Consider the following 19,011-nt stretch of genomic DNA (forward strand, 5'->3'; position numbering starts at 1 on the left):
GTGTAGGACATGATTAGCCCTGAGAGCCTCGTGGGTTCTGGCGTCGTGTGATTGTTCTGGGACCGTACTACGCTCTATAGATTGGATCCGTTGTGATACGCCCACACCAACCGCGGTCAAACACTCATTCACTATCGCACAGAAAACTCCTGATAACTCGACCCTGCCTGAACTTGTCAATGCCACTGAAGTCATCTTGTTGTCAATACCCAGACACATTCATTTACGTATTTATGTGCCCGCCTAACTCCTGGTAACTCGTCACTGTGCCCTTTTCCCTTGAGTTGATGAGTTACTGTAGCTCATGAATGAAGAATAAGATTACACAGTCAATTCGTTTCACAGTAAATTCTATGAAGCGCATTGAGACGTCTCGACGTGATAAGGTGCTATATCAAATGCAAGGATTATTATTATTATAAGAATGACCGCTTGGTTGAGATACAGAACCGTCTGTTACGGGATTAATGTTAACGTGCGCGACTGTATCTGTCAATTTGCGTGTCTGTATCTTTGTGTTTACATTCATTCTCTGACGTGATATGAATATGATAGTTTCAGTGAGAAAACATGAAACCGGACATCAAACTCATAACGAGAATAAGAATAATCCTTGCATTTGATATAGCTACTTATTCACGTCATCGAAACGTCTCAAAGCGCTTCACAGGCTATGCTGTAGAGTGGATTTTGTGGGCAAAACGTATCGTTGCTATTTAAAAAGCCAAACACTTATCTTAATTAGTTGCTTCTTAATCCTGACGTGACAAATCAAAACAAGCAGATTATGACAAGCGCTGAGCAATTTATAAATCGCTCTTTTCTGATAAAGAGCTAAGCAATTCTGTCCGAAAATAATGGGAAAAGGACGGTGTAAAATAAATCAAGCGCCTCGAGGCCTTGATTCCAAGCCGCGGTGACACTGTTTCCTTCTCTGCTCTGGCCTCTTAAACCTTTCCAAAGTCTCAAAATAACTTTCCGGCAAGAACTTCCAGTATAAAACGCTGCAAATCCGAGGTAAATGAGTCAGCGCCTGAGAGAGCCACAGAGAGAAAACAGCACTTTGGGCCTTTCAGACACTGACGCATTTCCAACATTCTCATTTTCTTTTCTTTTTAACAGCACCACCTAGAATGATTAGGCAGTATAACAAGCTGTCGCCTCGACATTCCCATTACGACCCTCCCCCCCCCCCACAAAAAAAACATTATAATAATAATAATTTGGTCACCCAATCCACGGCTGTTTTGTGGGGCACTGCTTTGCGCAATTGGCTGCTGCGTCTCATCCGCAAAATACGCAGTGCTCGTCCCCTGAGTTGGACCAATATTTACCAGAGGAAAAAACATTCCAAATATCCAATGTAAATATTTCCGAAATATAGTTTGCATGCGACTCGGAGAGAGGAGTTTGACGCTCCCCGTTAATAATAAGGACACCCCAGGCGGGAGAGAACTCACCTTTGCAGTTTGCAATCAACCCCACAAGTAGAGGGTTAAATGCATCTGGATTCTGCTTCAACTTTACATTATTGTCTCATTTAGTGACAGCCTTTTACACTCTCAATCGTGTTTTCAGTGAGTTCAGAGTTGACGGCGACCTTGCCTCTTGATACTGTCATTCCGATTGTCTGCACATCAAGTCTTTCCATTCACAGCTCAAACCTCTGCTATTAATATCAGAGAAGAGTGGGGAGGGAGCAAAAGCGAGACTTCCACATTGGGGGAAAGACACATTATTTGGGTCTCTTGCCCAGTAGCATAGTCTGACGTTACAAGAAGCTTCAACCTGTGAGTTCACCATTTACCAAACACAGCAAATCTTTAACTCAAATTTTACTGTAAAATTAACGGTAAAATAAAAATTACTCTCTCAACGTTGGGTTCCGTTTCCCATTAATATTCACCCAACATTAAAAAAAAAGGATTTCATGATAATTTGAAAATAGCAGGGTAACTATGGTCACATAATTAATCCCACAGTGTGGAATATTAAACCAAATCATAACTTTGGTTGAAACAGTAGTTGAATGTGGTGAAAGGGCACTATACAAATACAAAAGTATTGTTATAATAATAATAATAATAATCCTTGCATTTAATATATCTTTGAGACGTCTCAAAGCGCTTCACGGAATATATTCTATTGAAGTACTTAAAGTCTGTGCATTTTGCGCGAAAATGCTGCTGTTGTTGTCAGGCGACAAAATCAAATCCAAAATGGACTTTAATCTTCCCAGAAGCTGCTTAGAAACAGGTGCCTCTTAAGAACGCTGGAGCCGGGCCGCGGGATCCCAACAGCAGACCATTCGCTTGATGAAATTGGGTGCAAAGCAGCTTCGCCTTATTCCCCGGCACTGACGCCACTGACAAGCTGAACATTAACCCAGTTTCCATCGCCATTAATTCATTTCCATTCCCATTCGCGCCCCTAACAACAGCGAGTTACCCTGTTGTGTTTCTAATCAGTCTCAGTCCGGCTAACGTTCAAAGTACGAACAGTGGGTTGTCGCTCAGGCCCAGGAATGGGAGGGAGAGAGAGAAAGCGAGAGACAGAGAGAGAGAGAGAGAGAGATATGGAGAGTGAGATGGAGAGAGGGGACAGGTTGATGAATTTAAAAATTGATGGAGAAAATGGAGGGAAATGCAAAGCTTGTAAACAGGAATATTTTAATGTACATATACATATATCACGCTGCAAAAATGGCAACCATATTAGCCCCGTCGCAGTCTCAGACCTTCATCTTGAATCTGGTTTATATATTTTTTTGCAGAGTCGCACGTTTATCAAAATAAATAAATAAAATATGGTTCAAATATACATATAATATATAATTTCGATCCTTTGCAAAGTCACACATTCATTCAAATGTATAAAAAGAGGCGAAGTGACGTATATTTTAAAATGTAGAAAACAGCATTTACATTTTTGCAAAGTCACACATTTATCCAAATATATAAAGTATGTTTTGCATGCTTTGCCAAGTGACATATTTATTTATCAATATATACACATATACATATATATATACCAATAAGGTTTAGATGTCTTGCAAAGTCGCATATTTATTCAAATATTCCTGTTTGCCAGGGCCAGATTTCCCCTCATGCATATGTAAGACAAAAAAAACCTGGCACTTGGGAAAGTGATGTTCTTTTAAGAACTAATTGATTCTAGAAATTAATTTGTTGTTGGTTTTTTTTTTTACCTGCCTGATCGGATGGAAATCCAGTCTCGGTGGCGCAAGGATTAGCATTCTCCTCTCTCTTAACATCTTCCCTAATTATCTAATAGCATGGCTGCCAGAATCCTGCCTCTATTGAGCCACTTTGCACATTAATAACATGATTGGAACTGTGATGGCAACTCGATTTCAACAAATTAGGCCCGGGCAAGGAGGAGAGCTGCAGAGGAGCGTCTTGTCATTTCCCGAGTTTAATGTCAATAATTACGGCAATTTGATGGAAAATGAGCTGAAATTATCTTCCGCCGCAGTTTCTGCTGCGTTTCCGAATAAACAGGAGAGGGTGGGGGGGGGGGAGAGTGGGGCGTGGGAGGATGGGTGGGGGGGGGTAAGAAAAAGATTCAGGTGAGATGAAACAAGCTGGGTTAATGGCTGAATTTTGCTAAGAGTAATCCCTGCATCCGATGCAGCGTCTTATCGCGTCTCCGAGACGTCTCAAAGCGCTTAAAGCACAAAATACACCGTAAAATGGAGTGACTGTCCATTTTGTGGGTGAAACTCAGCAGCCAATCAATGGCACACAGCGGTGTCCCACCCACGGTCGTGGATTCAGCGACCAAATTATTATTAATAGTCATTTTTTTTAAGGTGCAATCATATTTTCTTCGCTGGCGGAAGAGCATGTAACTGTAGACATTTAGGACAAGAGTTTAAAGTCCGCACGATTTTGTGCAGGAAAGCAAACGGACAGAAATCTGCCACATTAACAGGACATTTGGGAAGGATATGCACAGAAAGACACACAGGTGAGTGGCGGTCTGTCACTCTAACCAAGGAAACAAACAAAAATAACAATAATAATAATAATAATAATGTTTATCTCAAATAAGTCGTGGCAGTTGGGATCCTAACCTTTAATATGACTCATGCAAAGATTGAATTGGGCCAAACTTGAACACAAGTGGTATCATATGTAACTTGTGTGAAGCTGTGTATTGTACGAGGAGTTGTTGCTTCCAAGGGTTGGATATTATTTTTTTGACCCTCCACACTGTCCTGCGAATTAAATGATGACATTTCCATCTTGTGGAGTGTCCTTATTTTTCTTTCAGCAACTTTCCCTTTGATATTTCCGAAGGGTTAAACTGGTCAATTTCTTAACTTCGTTTCTATATATGTGTATATATATATATATAATATTTATATATATATACAGTATATTGGAGAAAAGACTGGGTGAGTTCTGAGAAGATTGAACAAATTATCATTGAATTATAAACCCAAACATCAGTAGGGATCGAATCACAAACTACTTGTAACTTTGATCACACCTGTTGAGGAGGAGGTATCTCCTGAATTTGGGCCATTGGGGGCAGATGATCTGGATGTGCATATGGTGTTGATTGTAAATCAGTGAGAGCAGCAATCAATGGGCTCGAATTCATTGAGGAAAACCACTGCACAAAGTGTGGGTGTAGAGACCAGAGTATGGGGGGAAAAAAGTTGGTTCAACTCCTTGTGATATGCTTTCAGCACCAGGACAGCTCCACTCACCTCCTCCCAAACAGCTGATCCCTCTCCTAATTAATCCCTCTTCTTCTCTCCCTCCCTCCTTCCCTCTCTCCCTCCCTCCCTCCTTCCCCAATGCCTCTCATTGGCTGATCATTGGCCTATTTCATCCTGAGCTGCAGTTCTTCAGTTCACTGAATTGACGTGTTGAGATCCCTTTCCAAATCTGTGACACCCCCTAATAAAGCCATTGGCCACCAATTTCCCGACAATAAAGGAAGGAACAAAAACATACACACACAGAGAGAGAGAGAGACACACACACACACACACACATACATACATACATACATACAGAGAGAGGGGGCTTGACTGTCACTTATCTTGAGACCTTCAGCACAGTGCACAAGAGTCAACGACACCCCTCACCCCAACCTCTGGATCCAACATCTGTTCCAGTGAAAGTCTAAGATGAACCTGAATTTCACCTCCCAGGTGCACCAGGTGTCTGCCCAACACCGACCCACCTCCTTCTTCATCGAAGATATTCTGCTGCACAAGCCCAAGCCTCTGAGAGACCTGCCTCCAGTCTCCTTTGCCAGTTCCTTGGCTTCTCGAGTCCCTTTGCTGGAGTATGGGTACCCTCTGATGCCAACACCCACCATCCTGGCCCCTCACCCCCACCACCCTCTACACAAGCCTGAGCACCATCACCCTTACTTCCTCACCTCCCCAGGTAAGCCTACCCACACTCTGGAAAGGGTGGTGGGGTGGGGGGACACCCACTCTACATGGATGCTAAGGAACTAAAGAGGTCATCTGTATTGGTTCCCTGCTGGAGTGGGGGTGTGTGTGGGTGTGGGGGTGTGTGTGTGTGGGTGTGTGAGTGTGTGGGTGTGTGAGTGTGTGGGTGTGTGAGTGTGTGGGTGTGTGTGTGTCTGTTGGTGTCTGTGTGTATGTGTGTCTATGTGTGTCTGTGTGAGTGTGTGTATGTATGTGTGTGTGTGTATGGGTGTGTGTGTGTCTGTGTGGGTGTGGGTGTGGGGGTGGGGGTTGTGTGTGTATGTGTGTCTGTGTGAGTGTGTGGGTGTGTGTGGGTGTGTATCTGTCTGTGTGTGAGTGTGTGTGGGTGTGTGTGTGTCTGTTGGTGTCTGTGTGTATGTGTGTCTGTGTGAGTGTGTGGTGTGTGTGGGTGTGTATCTGTCTGTGTGTGAGTGTGTGTGGGTGTGTGTGTATGTGTTTCTCTCCCCTCTCTCTGTGCAGAAGGCACTGGTTTTTCAGGTCGCAATTAACCTGTAGAAACAGCCACAGAAAGTGGAGTTTGATATATTGCTTTCAATGCATATTTTTTAAAGATATATATCTATATATAATATTATACGTTACGCCAAAGGAATATATTATTATTTTTAGTATTATAGCTTTCGATCGCGTTAAAGCAATTTTAAATAGTTTGATGTTAAATTTAAGGGATTTTTAAATAGTTTGGTTATGTATAATAAGATATAATATGTGTAATATCTATCTGTTCTACAACACTTTTCCGTTGTGCAGTGAAACGACCTTTCGGGGCCGTTATTCTTTATTGTGCAGATGTTTATCAGTTGTGTTTCACTCAATCTGTTGTGGTTATTATTTTATTTCCCCAATATTTGTCGTATATTATTTTATTTCTCCAATATTTGGTTCTGAGCCGCACTGAGAGGGAATAGAGTAAAACAAAACAAAACCAAACAAAACGAAATAAAACAAAATGAAATGAAATTAAATGGAATAAAATAATAATCTTTTGCGAAGGCGACGTTTGGGAATTACGACGCAAAAGAAAATAGTATCTGTGAATGAAATCCGATCGGAAGGGAAAGTGCTTCTGTGTAAAACTTTTATTTCACGTAAATCTTCTATTTTTTTTCTCCCCTTTCGCATCGATGCAAAACTTTCCCAATTCAAACGGTTTGTGTCTCACCATTTGCGGCTCTGATCGGTATTTCTACTTTATTGGAATAAATGTTTCGGGTCCTTTTCTTTTCTTCTTTTCTTTTAAATCGTTTTATTTCGAAGTTAAGTCACATCAGATCGTTTCTACACCGAACCTCAGCGAATTTAAAACGGTTGTACTCGAAATGTAAGTCACTTCGAACAGTTAGATTTCGGGTTTAAACCGTTTTAAACAGTCAAAGGCTTGAGTTACCTTTCGATCTGAGCTCTCAGCTCTGGTGACATGAATTATAAGCCGTTATTTGTATGAAATGTGTATATATATTATTATTATTTCACTCCGTAGCCACAACTTTGGGGCTATTTTGGCAGAAATGGGCTGTTTTTTGAGGGGATCTGAATTGAAACGCTCAGAGGTCTCACATTCAATCCGCTTTGCATCCCCAGTGTTTAAGGAATTGTTTGCACATATATATGTGTATAAATGTAAATATAAATATATGTGTATTGTGCAATATATAATTCGGTAATTAGAGAGCGATTTTCCGACAGTGCAAAGATTTCGAAATGATCGGATTTTTTTTAATGCAAATAACATTCTTCGGAAACGTTTTATTTCTGGAGCGTTATTTTTTTTTGTTGAAAAAAAACGAACAAACAACCAAACAAACAAACAAACAAACAAACAAACAAACAAACCCCCCAATTGTTTTATTAATGTTTTAACGTTAATATTCCGACTGAAATGTCTGAGCCGCCGAAGTCGGCTCTGAGCGGTGGGAGTTGTGTCTGAGCTCTGCAGCCGAGGAACCGTCTTGAGTTTGGGCTTTAAAGAAAGGGAGGAAAAAAAAAATATATATATATATCATTCCCACCACTATTTAACAATGCATTTCACATGTATTAAGCCCTTGTGATCCCATCGAAAAAGCCCACAACCATCACCACAGCACTTGCGTTTGACGAGGCGCCTTTTATCGAATGATGGAGGCGACTCAAAGCGACTCAGAGAAAATAATATCCCGTGAAGTGAACCGTCTGTGTACTCTGTGAGCCAAATTATATGGAGGTTTGGGAGGTCCTCTGGGGGTGTCTAAGCCCCTGCTGTTAAACGGCAGGATTTGCCACCTTGTTGGGTAGGTGTGTGTGTGTGTGTCAGAGAGTGAAAGCAACTGATGGAGGATTTTATTGGTGATTTAAGAAGGACAAAATACTTTCCCCTGGAAAAAAAAACACCCCCCCCCCCCTCCCTGCAAACTCCAAATGGAAGCCCACCCCAAGTCCCTGAGCCCAGAGATATCTCACTGATTATTACAACACACACACACAAAAAAAAAATGACAAGACCACCAGTCCATCCAGTTCAGCTTCCCCCACCCTGGACATGTCCTGTCCCAAACCACATCCCAGTCTCCCCAGATATTATTTCCAACAAGGAATCCGTCTGACTTGTTCTTGGAAGAAGCGACGCCGTCTGCTTCCGCCGTCTCCCGAGGAAACCTGGTCCGTCTATTTACTACCAGATAGTTTCCACACATTTGTTCCGAGTTTCCCACCTGAAATTACCCCCTTTTTTATTACCCCCCCCCCACCCCCACCCCACCCCCTTTCAACTGTAGAACCAGAGGACTCTTGTCTATATTGGGTTGTGTGGTCCCACTGTTCAGTACAAAATAAAACAGTTTATCCTGGTCTACAGGTTATCCAGTCCCTTTAGAATAATAATAATAATAATAATAATCCTTGCATTTGATATAGCGCTTTACAGGTCTTCTCGACACCCCAAAGCGCTTCACAGAATAATAATAATAATAATCCTTGCATTTGATATAGCGCTTTTCACGTCAGGAGGACGTCCCAAAGCGCTTCACAGAATAGACTCTAAAGTGAACTGACTGTATGTTTGTGGGCGAACGCGGCAGCCAATTGGGCACAGCAATGTCCCACAAACAGTCGTAGATTGAAAATGACCAATTTATTATTGTTTTTTTGCTTTTAATCTTAAAGACCTCGAACATATTGCCCCTTAAGGGTAATAACTGAAGGCTAAACGCTGTGTTTTGTCTTTTACTGATCTTTATTCGTTGCCACGTTAGCTGTGGGCAGAGACACCCTAACGTGGCAACGAATAAAGATCAGTAAAAGAATCGTGAAGAGTGCGATAAATATTGACAGCAAAACCTGTTCACACAGGGTTTAAATCTGTTAAATATTCGCACGTTGGCAGGTGGATGTGAACGTTTGTTGTGCAAGGGAATTAATGCCATAAATATACGTCGCCAATTTTAGGTCAATGAACTGGATTTGTTCTGAGAGCAGACAGGCAATTCTGGACATTTTAACAATTGTAACACAACAATAATTACAGTATTATTATTATTTAGAGATATAAGGACAATTACGGGGCAGATACCACGAGGTACTATATTACACAGCAAATAATTAATAGCTGGAATTGTTTGCTAGGAAGGACTGAGGTGAAAGCGCGGATAAGAGATTTATTATTATTATTAATACGCAGTCAATTCACTTTGCAGTATATTCTGTGAAGCGCCTCGAAGACGTGACAAGGCGCTGTATCAAATGCCGGGATTTTTATTATTAAGTATTATTATTAATTAATGTTCTTATTACAACAGAAAAGGGACAGATAATGAAGTTGGATCAGTGAGTGTGATCCAGTTATTGTTGTGCAGGTTGAGTGTGAGCTTCCATGCGCAGGTTTAGGGTGTAATTGGATTACGATTGGAAGTTCTTCTTTTAGGACATTCTGTTGTGTTCTCTCTCTCTCTCTCAGTAGGAATGCACGTCCCGGCCCTGTTCCCACACCCCCCCGAGCTGCCGGGTAAACACTGCCGGAGGCGTAAAGCCAGGACTGTCTTCTCCGATTCCCAGCTCTCGGGCTTGGAGAAGCGCTTTGAGGTACAACGCTACCTGTCAACGCCCGAGAGAGTGGAGCTGGCAACAGTACTCAGCCTGTCCGAGACACAGGTAGGGCCTGGCGGTGTGGGCTGGTGGGTGAGGGGGAGGTGGGGGTGGGGGGAAAGCCACACAGGGAAGCTTTGCCACTCAACACCCCATCACCCACTCAACCCCCCCATCGCCAGTCAACGATGGGTCGAATCTCACACCCAAACTTGATTCAAAAGTTGTTGAGTGAAGGAAGCGTAGACCGGAGGTCATTGTTAGAGACAGGAACCAGTTGCCCACTCTGGGCTGCCCTCTCTGCCAGGCATCCATCCTCAACCCCCTCCCCCCCACCCCCCCCATTAAACATATAACATCACAGCCAGTCAGGTTGAAGTGAAGATTCTCATTGTCTACTGATTTTATGGGTCACAGGGTACGTGTGTGTTTCTCTCTCTTGCACCAGCAGCACTGTAGTCCAGACTGACCAAAAGGAAATCTAAACTCTCTTTGAATCAAACTTAATTGTGTTGCAAACGAGCAAAAGAGATTGAGAACTCTATATATATTTGGTCGAATCTGACACCCAAAAAACTGGCCTCACAATTTAGTGAGCGAACAGAGCAAAGAACTGGGAGTCAATGTTGGTTGAATTATTGCAGGGGAGGATGGTTTTGGAAGAGAGTTTAGATGCTGTGTTGATCAGCTTCACATTTCCACCATCACATCTCATGTGCTCCCTTTCAAATACTATATCAAATGTATGGATTTTTATACTTATTAATCTTATTATACTTTATTATGCTTATTATTTCGTTTGCCCTCGCCAACTGCTTGGGAAATTTAATTTCAAATCCCTTTTTTTTTGTTGCCATTTTGGTTTTTAACCCGGGTTAAAAAAAAATCTTACCACATAATGTCGATGTAATATACATTTGAAAAAAATGTCAAATTCGATCATTATCCGGGAAGTGATTTTTTTTTTTTCTTTTTACCGTTTCTTTAACGAGAAAAAAAACGGTTCCAAATCGAGACCGAACGTGAAAGAAAAATCCACTTTTCAAAGAAAATTAAGGCTGGCGGTGGGGGGGGGAAATTTTCGGCGTTAAAGCAGCTTTCACTGTCAGCATTGCCCACTATTTTCAGTCCTTCGATGGGCATTCGTTTATTGCTAATAAATCCTTCCATTATTAATACATTGACTGGGTTCGGATGCAGTATTTTCAACAGAAATAGTCACTTTCAAACGCGCTGCAAATGGGTCTGTTTCTGTTTCTGTCCTCAGTGGTGAAAGGTTAAAAAAAAAACGTTAAATTCTGGTGAATTGAATTAACTTGAAACGCTCCGCCACAGATTTGAATTGGCATTTTCTTTTGGAGCAAAGTATTTCTCGTTGGGGTTGTCATTTCTGCAAAGAACATCACCCAGGCTGATGCTTTTGCGTTGAGGTCTTAATGAATACACTGGATTTTCATTGAAAAAAGACAATTGTGTTGAGTTCTAATTGAATATTTTGTTCATACAACTTTGTGCTGAATCTAAACGAATACATTTTCATGACATTTGTGTTGAGTGTAAATTAATAAGTATGTATTAAATACTTTAATATTAATTGGGTTTATAATACTCACTTATATGAGTGTTAAATAATAATAATAATAATCTTTGCATTTGATATAGCCCCTTATCACGTCGGTGAGACGTCTCAAAGCGCTTCACAGAATACATCAACGTGTGTTGAGTTTAAACGATTAAGTTTTCAACAGAATGGTGTGGAGTCTGAATGAATAAGTTGGTCTGTCACACTGTGTGTGTGTGTGTGTGTGCGTCCTTTTTTTTTTACAGGTTAAAACGTGGTTTCAGAACCGAAGAATGAAACACAAAAAGCAGTTAAGGAAAAGTCAGGAAGATTTGGGACAGAAACACTCTCCCAGCGACAAGCACTGTGTGGAGACGAGTCCCGGTGAAGCAGAATTCAGTCAGAAAAGCACTCCAGAGGCTAAACCCATCACCCCCCAGAACACATTCATTCTGGACAACGAGGATGATGTGGATATCATCGAAGACGACGACATTTGTTCTGCTGAAAACGAACCGCTCACGTCTGGTTATTAAAGCCATTAACAGATGATGTTTTAAAAGAAAAGGCAAAATTTATCAAAGATTTTCTTTCTCTGGCTGTGGTGTGTGGGCCAGAGAGTTTATCCTGTTTAACAACTGATCATCCTGAGATGATAATAATAATAATAATAATAATAATTCTAATAGTAATAATGATCCTTGCATTTGATATAGCGCCTTACTTATCACTTCGTTGAGACGTCTCAAAGGGCTTCGCAGAATATATTGTAAAGTGAATTGACTGTGTATTTTGTGGGGGACACAAGGCAGACAATTATCACTATCCTTCCCCCCCCCCCCCACTCCCACCCCAGAAATATTTAATTCTGAATTCTGAAAGTCTTTAAATCTGATTTTCTCTCATGTATATTTGTCGATTGATGCAAATTTAATGTTTATATCTGTCAGGTAATTTCTGCAGGAAAAAATATGTATTATTTGGTACGGATTTCTGTCCATCTGTAGCACTTGTTGGGTCTCGCAAACAATCTCAAATGTTATTCCTGTGAATAAAATATGAATTCCTTTAAAAGTGTAAAACGTAAGCATTAATTTCCACGTTAGATTTCTCTCCAAAACTACTTGGTTTTTTTTTAAAGGCGTGGTTTTTTTTCGTTTAAAACTGCCCGTGTCAATGTTCAAATTGCTTATTACTTCTGAACTCACTTACGTTAGTATACGCAGTCTATCAAGTTGTGTTGAATTTTTCAACCGTCGCTTACGATTGCTGAACTTGTTTCTGTACCATTTCGGATCAAATAAATATGTAGACAAAATGAAAACGCAACGTGCCGGAGAACGGATGGAAACCCATTCGCAGGAAAGTGTTGTCTAGTCTGTATATTTAGCATCTCACTAAAATAACCCTCGTTTTCCTCAAACGCCACACCACCCTCCCGACAAGCTTTCCCTTCTCTCTGCGCTCTCTGTGTCAAACGTCAAACCGAAACTGATTGCACTCTCTCGGGTTGTCTCGAGGCTTTTTTGCTGCTGCTCCATTGGGTTCTGGAATCCCTAGCGTTTCTTATTCGAGGTGTTTTTCACGTCGAATCTCCGCCATTTGCATCCCTTTTCTCCAAGCTCACCGGCAGGAAATGGTCGTGGAATGGGACATTTCAGTGTTGGCAACGGTATCAATCTCTGCCACACTGCAGTCAAGTTGAGGCGTGACTGTAAAATGTATCGACAGTCCAAAAATCTTTAATTATTAGCTTGTTAAATATTATCAAAGAGCCACGTATTCTTGTTTGTGGGTCATTGCTGTCTCTTGGCTGGACAGTTTTGCCTATATAACATCCACTTATATTTTTATACACACACATATATATAATTTATCTCCAGATCAACATGCTTTTTTCAGTCGAGTCATGAATTTGATTGATTGATTGATTGATTGATTGATTGATTGATTGATTGATTAATCATCAAGTCCCTCTGATCCAAAGAGGAGTTGTCCTCCCGATTTATTTTGATTCTATATTTAGTTCTAACCTAAAAATTCGCCTTTTTTAAAAAAAAAATGTAATGAAGTGGCGATTCATCTGATTTTCGCTTATGGGCCATCCGTTGCATTCACTTAAATTCCAGTGAATCTCGTGCTGTAGAGCTCTCCAAGATGTGCCTTTCAGTGAACGGTGCTAAATTATTGTTTACCAGTTGCTCTGATGAGCCAATGATGACTGGATGATGACTAGACCATACACACACTCTTTTCTCCTATGGTCTCCCAGGTTGACTGATGACAGCAATTGGGGTTACACATGTTCTCAGTCCTGGTTTGAGGCAGACAAAGAGTCCCTCCACACACACACACACACTCCCACCCCAGATGGCTATTCACAAAGACTATTTGCTGGAGAATGTGAATGACTGGACGCTGGTGGAGACCAGATTCGGTTGGCTGTATTCAGATACCCTGCCGACACTCGCTCCCTCTCCATCTCCCACACGAATGGCCTCCTGGAATGAGGTCCCAGATGGCGCAACTTTACTCCCAGGTAAGAGTCTCTCCCTTTTCAGAGAGAAGGTGGCTAGGAAATTAGTTACAGAGCCCATTGCCACTTACTCACAATGTTTAATAACACTGGATCGGTAACCAGGTCTTGGTCACAGTTGGTCAGAGAGGCTGTGTTGGACACATGATGTCACACTACAATTATAACAACAATATTATAGTATAACTGATGCATGAGGTTACACACACACACTGCACCAGGTAACTGTTTCTCACTGCACTGATAAGCCATTAGCAAGTTGCTCTAAGTTTTCCTCTTGCTTCTCTTCCACAGACAAGCCTGCAATTGCCCAACCCTAGACCCGCCTGAACATCAGTTCTAGGCTTATATCTCCTCCTGTTTCATCTTTGCTCCTTTCTGCTCAATGTTTCGCTTGGTTTCCCAAGCTGATTCTTTCGATGAATCCTGAATTGGCTGAATTAGCTTGACGTTGATGTGTGGGCACTATGACACACGCATTTACCGGTCAGGAGCTTGGGGAGCCCAGAGTTTGCTTTGGGGGGGGTAACTGCTGGCGTCTAACCAGCTGAATAATCGCAGTGGAGTTCCTGCCATTACTTTCTGCTCCACATTAACACTCGCAACCCACATTCAATCCCAAAAGATGAGGAAAACCTGAGATGTCCCTCTGGTGTTTTTCCTAAAGCTTGCTGTGCAACGGGAGGCTAGAGGGTGAGTGAGTGAGTGAATGAACGGAGAGACAGGTCAATAATCCTAGCGCTTGATATGGCGCCTTATCACCTCTTCGAGACGTCTCAAAGCGCTTCGCAGGATACTGTAAAGTGAATTGATTGTGCATTCACTTTAGGGGTTGACATTTAGATTTTCTGCCAAGTCTCCCTACGTAAATTGCCTGGTCTGTTCCAGTCTGTTGAAATGGTCATTCACCTCAAAAACCAGCCCCACCATCGGCTTCCCCTTGTTTTCTGTACAGTATAAACACATCTTTCTTTGTGTCAGTCTGTGGTTGCAGAACCATTGACCTGCAGATTAATCCCCTGCTGTTTCTGCACCATGGTTGGTTACATCTTCTGATGCATCAGACAGTAGTCAGACTCTTGAGTAGTGTAAGCGTCAGGACAGCAGGAGCTTGCTCCGTGACATGCCGCTGTGATAATGAAACCAATTCACAGCTAAAGTGGCTTCCTTTCCTTTTCTGTCCTAGCCGTTGCTTCCCTGACAATTTAAAAAAATAGCCCAGATACAGAAATATATTAATAATAATAATCCTTGCGTTTGATACAGCACCTGGTCAAGTCGTTGAGACCTCTCAAAGCGCTTCGCAGGATATAGGGTAAAGTGACTGTATTTTGTTGGGCGATTGCAGTGTCCCACAAACAGTGTCCCACAAACAGTCGTGGATTAAGTGCCAATGTTTTTTTTTACTATGTTTCACAGAAAAAATGTGAAATGGTTTGCACGATAAGGCACTAAATCACGTAGGAGGCAATGACTGTTATATATTCAACAGTACATTTTGAATATTTCCCTTCTAGTATTTTATTCTCGATTAAGTGTTGCTCATGTCAACCCTGTCAGTCTATTGCTGCTGTTCATTGTGTGCTGAACTATGGGCTGTGTGTGTTGTTCAAGCAGAATTTGGCACAACATTGTGATTTAATATCAGAAAACATTGCAATTTTGTGGGACTGATGATGAGTAATTCAGTGATCTTTGTGGTTTTAACCACTTACTCAGTAATCATAGCTAATGAGATTTCATTTCCTAATTATTACAGGCTAGTTACGATAGAGGAAACAAGTGGTTGATGCACCTGGCTGCGAAGTGAGTGCTAGGACACGACACGGTACACATGTCGGTGTATAATATGTGCGTTATGGTGAGCTCCAAGAGAAAAAAGCTAAGATATACTTTACACCACACACCGATTGTTGGTTATTTAAATTAGCTGTGGGTGACTTTTCTGTTAATAATCATAAAACGTGTTTCAGGAATAAATTAGATAGATTGATTTGAACCTTATCAAACCCTTTTATAATTTTAAAACTTCTATGAGGTTCCCCGGCCCACCCACCCCCCTTTAAACGTCTCTTCTCTAACGAACAAAGGCCTAACCTATCCATTCTACCCTGATCGCAGCAACCTACCAGCTCTGGTATCATCCTGTGTGAACCTCACTGGACTCTTTCCATCGCTGCTACTGTATATCCTTCTTATCCTTCTTGAAGTGTGGAGACCAGAATTGGACATGCTATTCCAGTACACACGGTTTAACCAAAGTTTTGTTGAAATTTAACATAACCTCCTCATTTTTATATTCTATTCTACTGGATATAAAGCCCAAACCCCAATGTTTTTTTTTATATAGCCTTACCTACCTGTGTAGTTACTTTCAGATTTACGTTTACTTTGAATTTGTGCCCTCTCATTAACAACTCTATTTCTAACTCTATTATTAATTACCGTATAGTTTGCTCTCTACCAGAACTCACTCACCTTCACCCAACAGTTCTAATACAATGGCTTTCTTCGGCAGAACCGCCCGTGTTACGGATTACTATAAATACCAAATTATCACACTTGCTTTCCTTGAAATCGACTCACATTTACTCCAAAGTCACCAGTCACCAGATGAACAACTGTGCAATCTGCAGATTTTGCCCTTACTCAATACAGTACCCAATCAACCAGAAAAGCATTTGCATTCTCATTTATTAGCAAAGAAGATTAAAACAATTCCTTTTAGTACGAGGTACAGTCATAGCAAAAATGGTCGGTACCTTTGAAATGTCACCCATCGAGAAAAGGCACGAATGGTCTTGTTCTGAGTGGTGCCGTCTTTACATTCATATCACAAAGAAACTGCATATTAAAATGAAATCTCACAACCCTACAAATTAGCCTTGCAGTCTCAAGCGAAGGAGATAAAAATCAAGCCCGGTTGCATTCTTGATCACTATTCAGTCATCGCTTGCTGTATAGTGCACTCATGTGTATGGTAGGTAAGGAAGAGGCTCTTCCGTGATAGCCTTCAATGTTGACTCTCACTGTCTAGGGGCTACACATGAATAGTCTACTTGGGTGAGATATTGGAGGGTGACTGGCATCCATGGAACAGAACTCTGGTGCAAGTTCTAGAGAAAGGAGAAGAGCAAGGGGCAGTAAACTGGCCGAACAAATAATAAAGCTGGAAAGAAAGGGAATTGGTTTGTGTCGCAAGTGACTACTATTTTTCTCAAATGCGATTCTGATATACAGTATTAAGCAAACATCCTTTAAAAGATGGTCGAGGGAACTAGGCAGTGTGGAAGGTGATCAATTAAGAGATTAAGCATTTTGCAACACATGGGCGCATCTGCATTTTATCCTCATAACAAGCCCATCAGCTCATTTTCAGAGGACTGCTGTCTGCTTCAGTCCAGGCTACACATCAAAGAGACAACCCTGTCTATGCTTTCTAATCAGAAAAGGGATGCTAATTCATCCTCCTTAATGTGTGGTGGTAAGAGACTCCTTCAATTAACTGAATTCTATAGTCGGGGAATAAAAGGATGCAAACAGAGTCGAACTGGAAAGGCAGATCTCTCATTAAATCAAAAGGTCCAGTATTCATTACCTCACGCATCTGAGGCTAAACACTAAACACACACAGAGCATCAAAGAGTCTGTGATGGGTTAAATGGGAATGCAATCTAATTAAAATATTACATACGAGTAAATAGCTCTTTGATATTCATCTAAAGGTTCCATTAAAGAAATAGGTGCTTCAAATTTGGATTACGGGGGGATTATCACTTTTAAGTACAGAGAACAAGTTTATGCCTAATGAGAATCACTTCAAAGTGTCATCATTTTATGACCCATTTGCAGAACCAGCCGTGAATGAGGATATATGCTGATATTCAGGGCTTGAAAGGCCATTTAATTCTGGCTGAATATAGCAGCAGGTGCACAAACTGCACGACGGAGTGAGAGGAGGAGGAGGAGAGGAGAGACGGAAAGAGAAAGGGACGAGCGATTCTGAAAGGGAAGAGGACACAGGGCATTCATTATCATTCTCTACAAACATTTGCAGCATTTTACAGAACTTGTGATTCCCACTACAGTGGTTGTTCAGCCTGGCTCAGCTGCTAGCACTCTCCCCTCTGGGTGAGAAGGTTATGGGTTGAAGACCTAAGTTGGGACTTTGAGCTCACTCCAGAGAAGTATGGGGGAGCACTGCACTGTTGGAGATGCTGTCGATCTGTTGGAGGTATTTCAAAGTTATAGGCATTGTATCAAATAATATCAGTAAAAATATACTGTCCGAACAGCTAGGGAACTGCATAACTCTGGGTTGTGATGGTATAAATGATGCACTCGCTTGATCAGCAATAACATTTTTTATAAATGGTTCATTTTACTTCAATGCGCACTTTACTAAGCTAATCAGAAAAAACACAAATGTTGTTAATGCTTCTAGAACTAACAAATGTCAACGTTTAATTTAAAACTCAAGGTAAAACAGCCAATAATTTATTAAAAGAAAATTTTTAACACCTCAAAGGCACCCTATTTCCAGTTTCGTTCGGCTGATTTTTGCCTGCTTCAGTTGCTTTTGTTGGAAGACAGTGGGCTTTCTTTGACCTTATGATAAATTGAGAATCATGTGTATTATTCACATCTATTTTACAGATAATTCACGACATTTCGTGACTAAATCACAATGCGTAGTGAATTATGGAGATTGGTCTGGTGAGTTCTTCTGCAGGGTCTTCAGTGAAAATTAGTTGAGGTTTTGGACAGCGTGTGTAACAAGATAAATTGCATGAGAGTATTTTTAACATTGCTCAGGAGCAGTTCCATTTGTCTCTGAAGGGAAAGTATGCTGCCATTTACCAGTAACGGAGCATGGGAAGTGCTGGACACAAAATGGACACACAAATATTAATACATGCGTATATTACAAATAATTGCAATTATTGGTGGACTTCTAATCTTCATTTAGAATTTCAGAGGGTGATCAAAAGCCTCAACATTCTGCACCTCCACAAACCTCCGGAGTGAATGCATTTGTGGCTTTTGCCGATTGTACAGCCATTGCAGCTACACACTGGAAAAAACAAAACAGCGAAAATACTAATTTTATAAATCTCTAACTCATTTTGTTAGATTCAAGGATTTCAGGTTCGTGCCCCCAGCACTAATAACGTAAGTCATCGACTTGTGATCTTCATAAAGCTTATAAGCCTGAAAGGGAAGACTGAAATGTTCAGAACAGACTTGCATGTTTTCATCGGCTGCTATTATGCATAATAATAATCCTTGCATTTGATATGGCGCCTTATCACGTCTTTGAGACTTCTTCAAGCGCTTCACAGAATACACTGTAAAGTA

The 19,011-nt window shown here is 41.2% G+C and overlaps 1 protein-coding gene across 1 annotated transcript; it reads left to right on the plus strand.

Annotated features, from left to right (window-relative positions):
* Positions 1-5,164: 5,164 nt before the first annotated feature.
* bsx (brain-specific homeobox) lies at positions 5,165-11,653 on the plus strand. The gene is made up of 3 exons (XM_007896139.2): positions 5,165-5,429; positions 9,432-9,622; positions 11,384-11,653. The coding sequence occupies exons 1-3, from the start codon at positions 5,165-5,167 to the stop codon at positions 11,651-11,653; spliced, it is 726 nt and encodes a 241-aa protein (XP_007894330.2).
* The last annotated feature ends 7,358 nt before the right edge of the window (positions 11,654-19,011 follow it).

The sequence above is a fragment of the Callorhinchus milii genome, unplaced genomic scaffold (assembly GCF_018977255.1).
Source record: "Callorhinchus milii isolate IMCB2004 unplaced genomic scaffold, IMCB_Cmil_1.0 Scaffold25, whole genome shotgun sequence".
NCBI classification, from domain to species: Eukaryota; Metazoa; Chordata; class Chondrichthyes; order Chimaeriformes; family Callorhinchidae; genus Callorhinchus; species Callorhinchus milii.

What these genes read in the sequence shown, in the direction of transcription:
- bsx (XM_007896139.2), top strand. Translation starts at nt 5,165, where the DNA reads ATGAACCTGAATTTCACCTCCCAGGTGCACCAGGTGTCTGCCCAACAC. An exon ending in TTACTTCCTCACCTCCCCAG is followed by an intron (nt 5,430 to 9,431) that starts GTAAGCCTACCC and finishes CTCTCTCAGTAG; the next exon opens with GAATGCACGTCCCGGCCCTG. An exon ending in TCAGCCTGTCCGAGACACAG is followed by an intron (nt 9,623 to 11,383) that starts GTAGGGCCTGGC and finishes TTTTTTTTACAG; the next exon opens with GTTAAAACGTGGTTTCAGAA.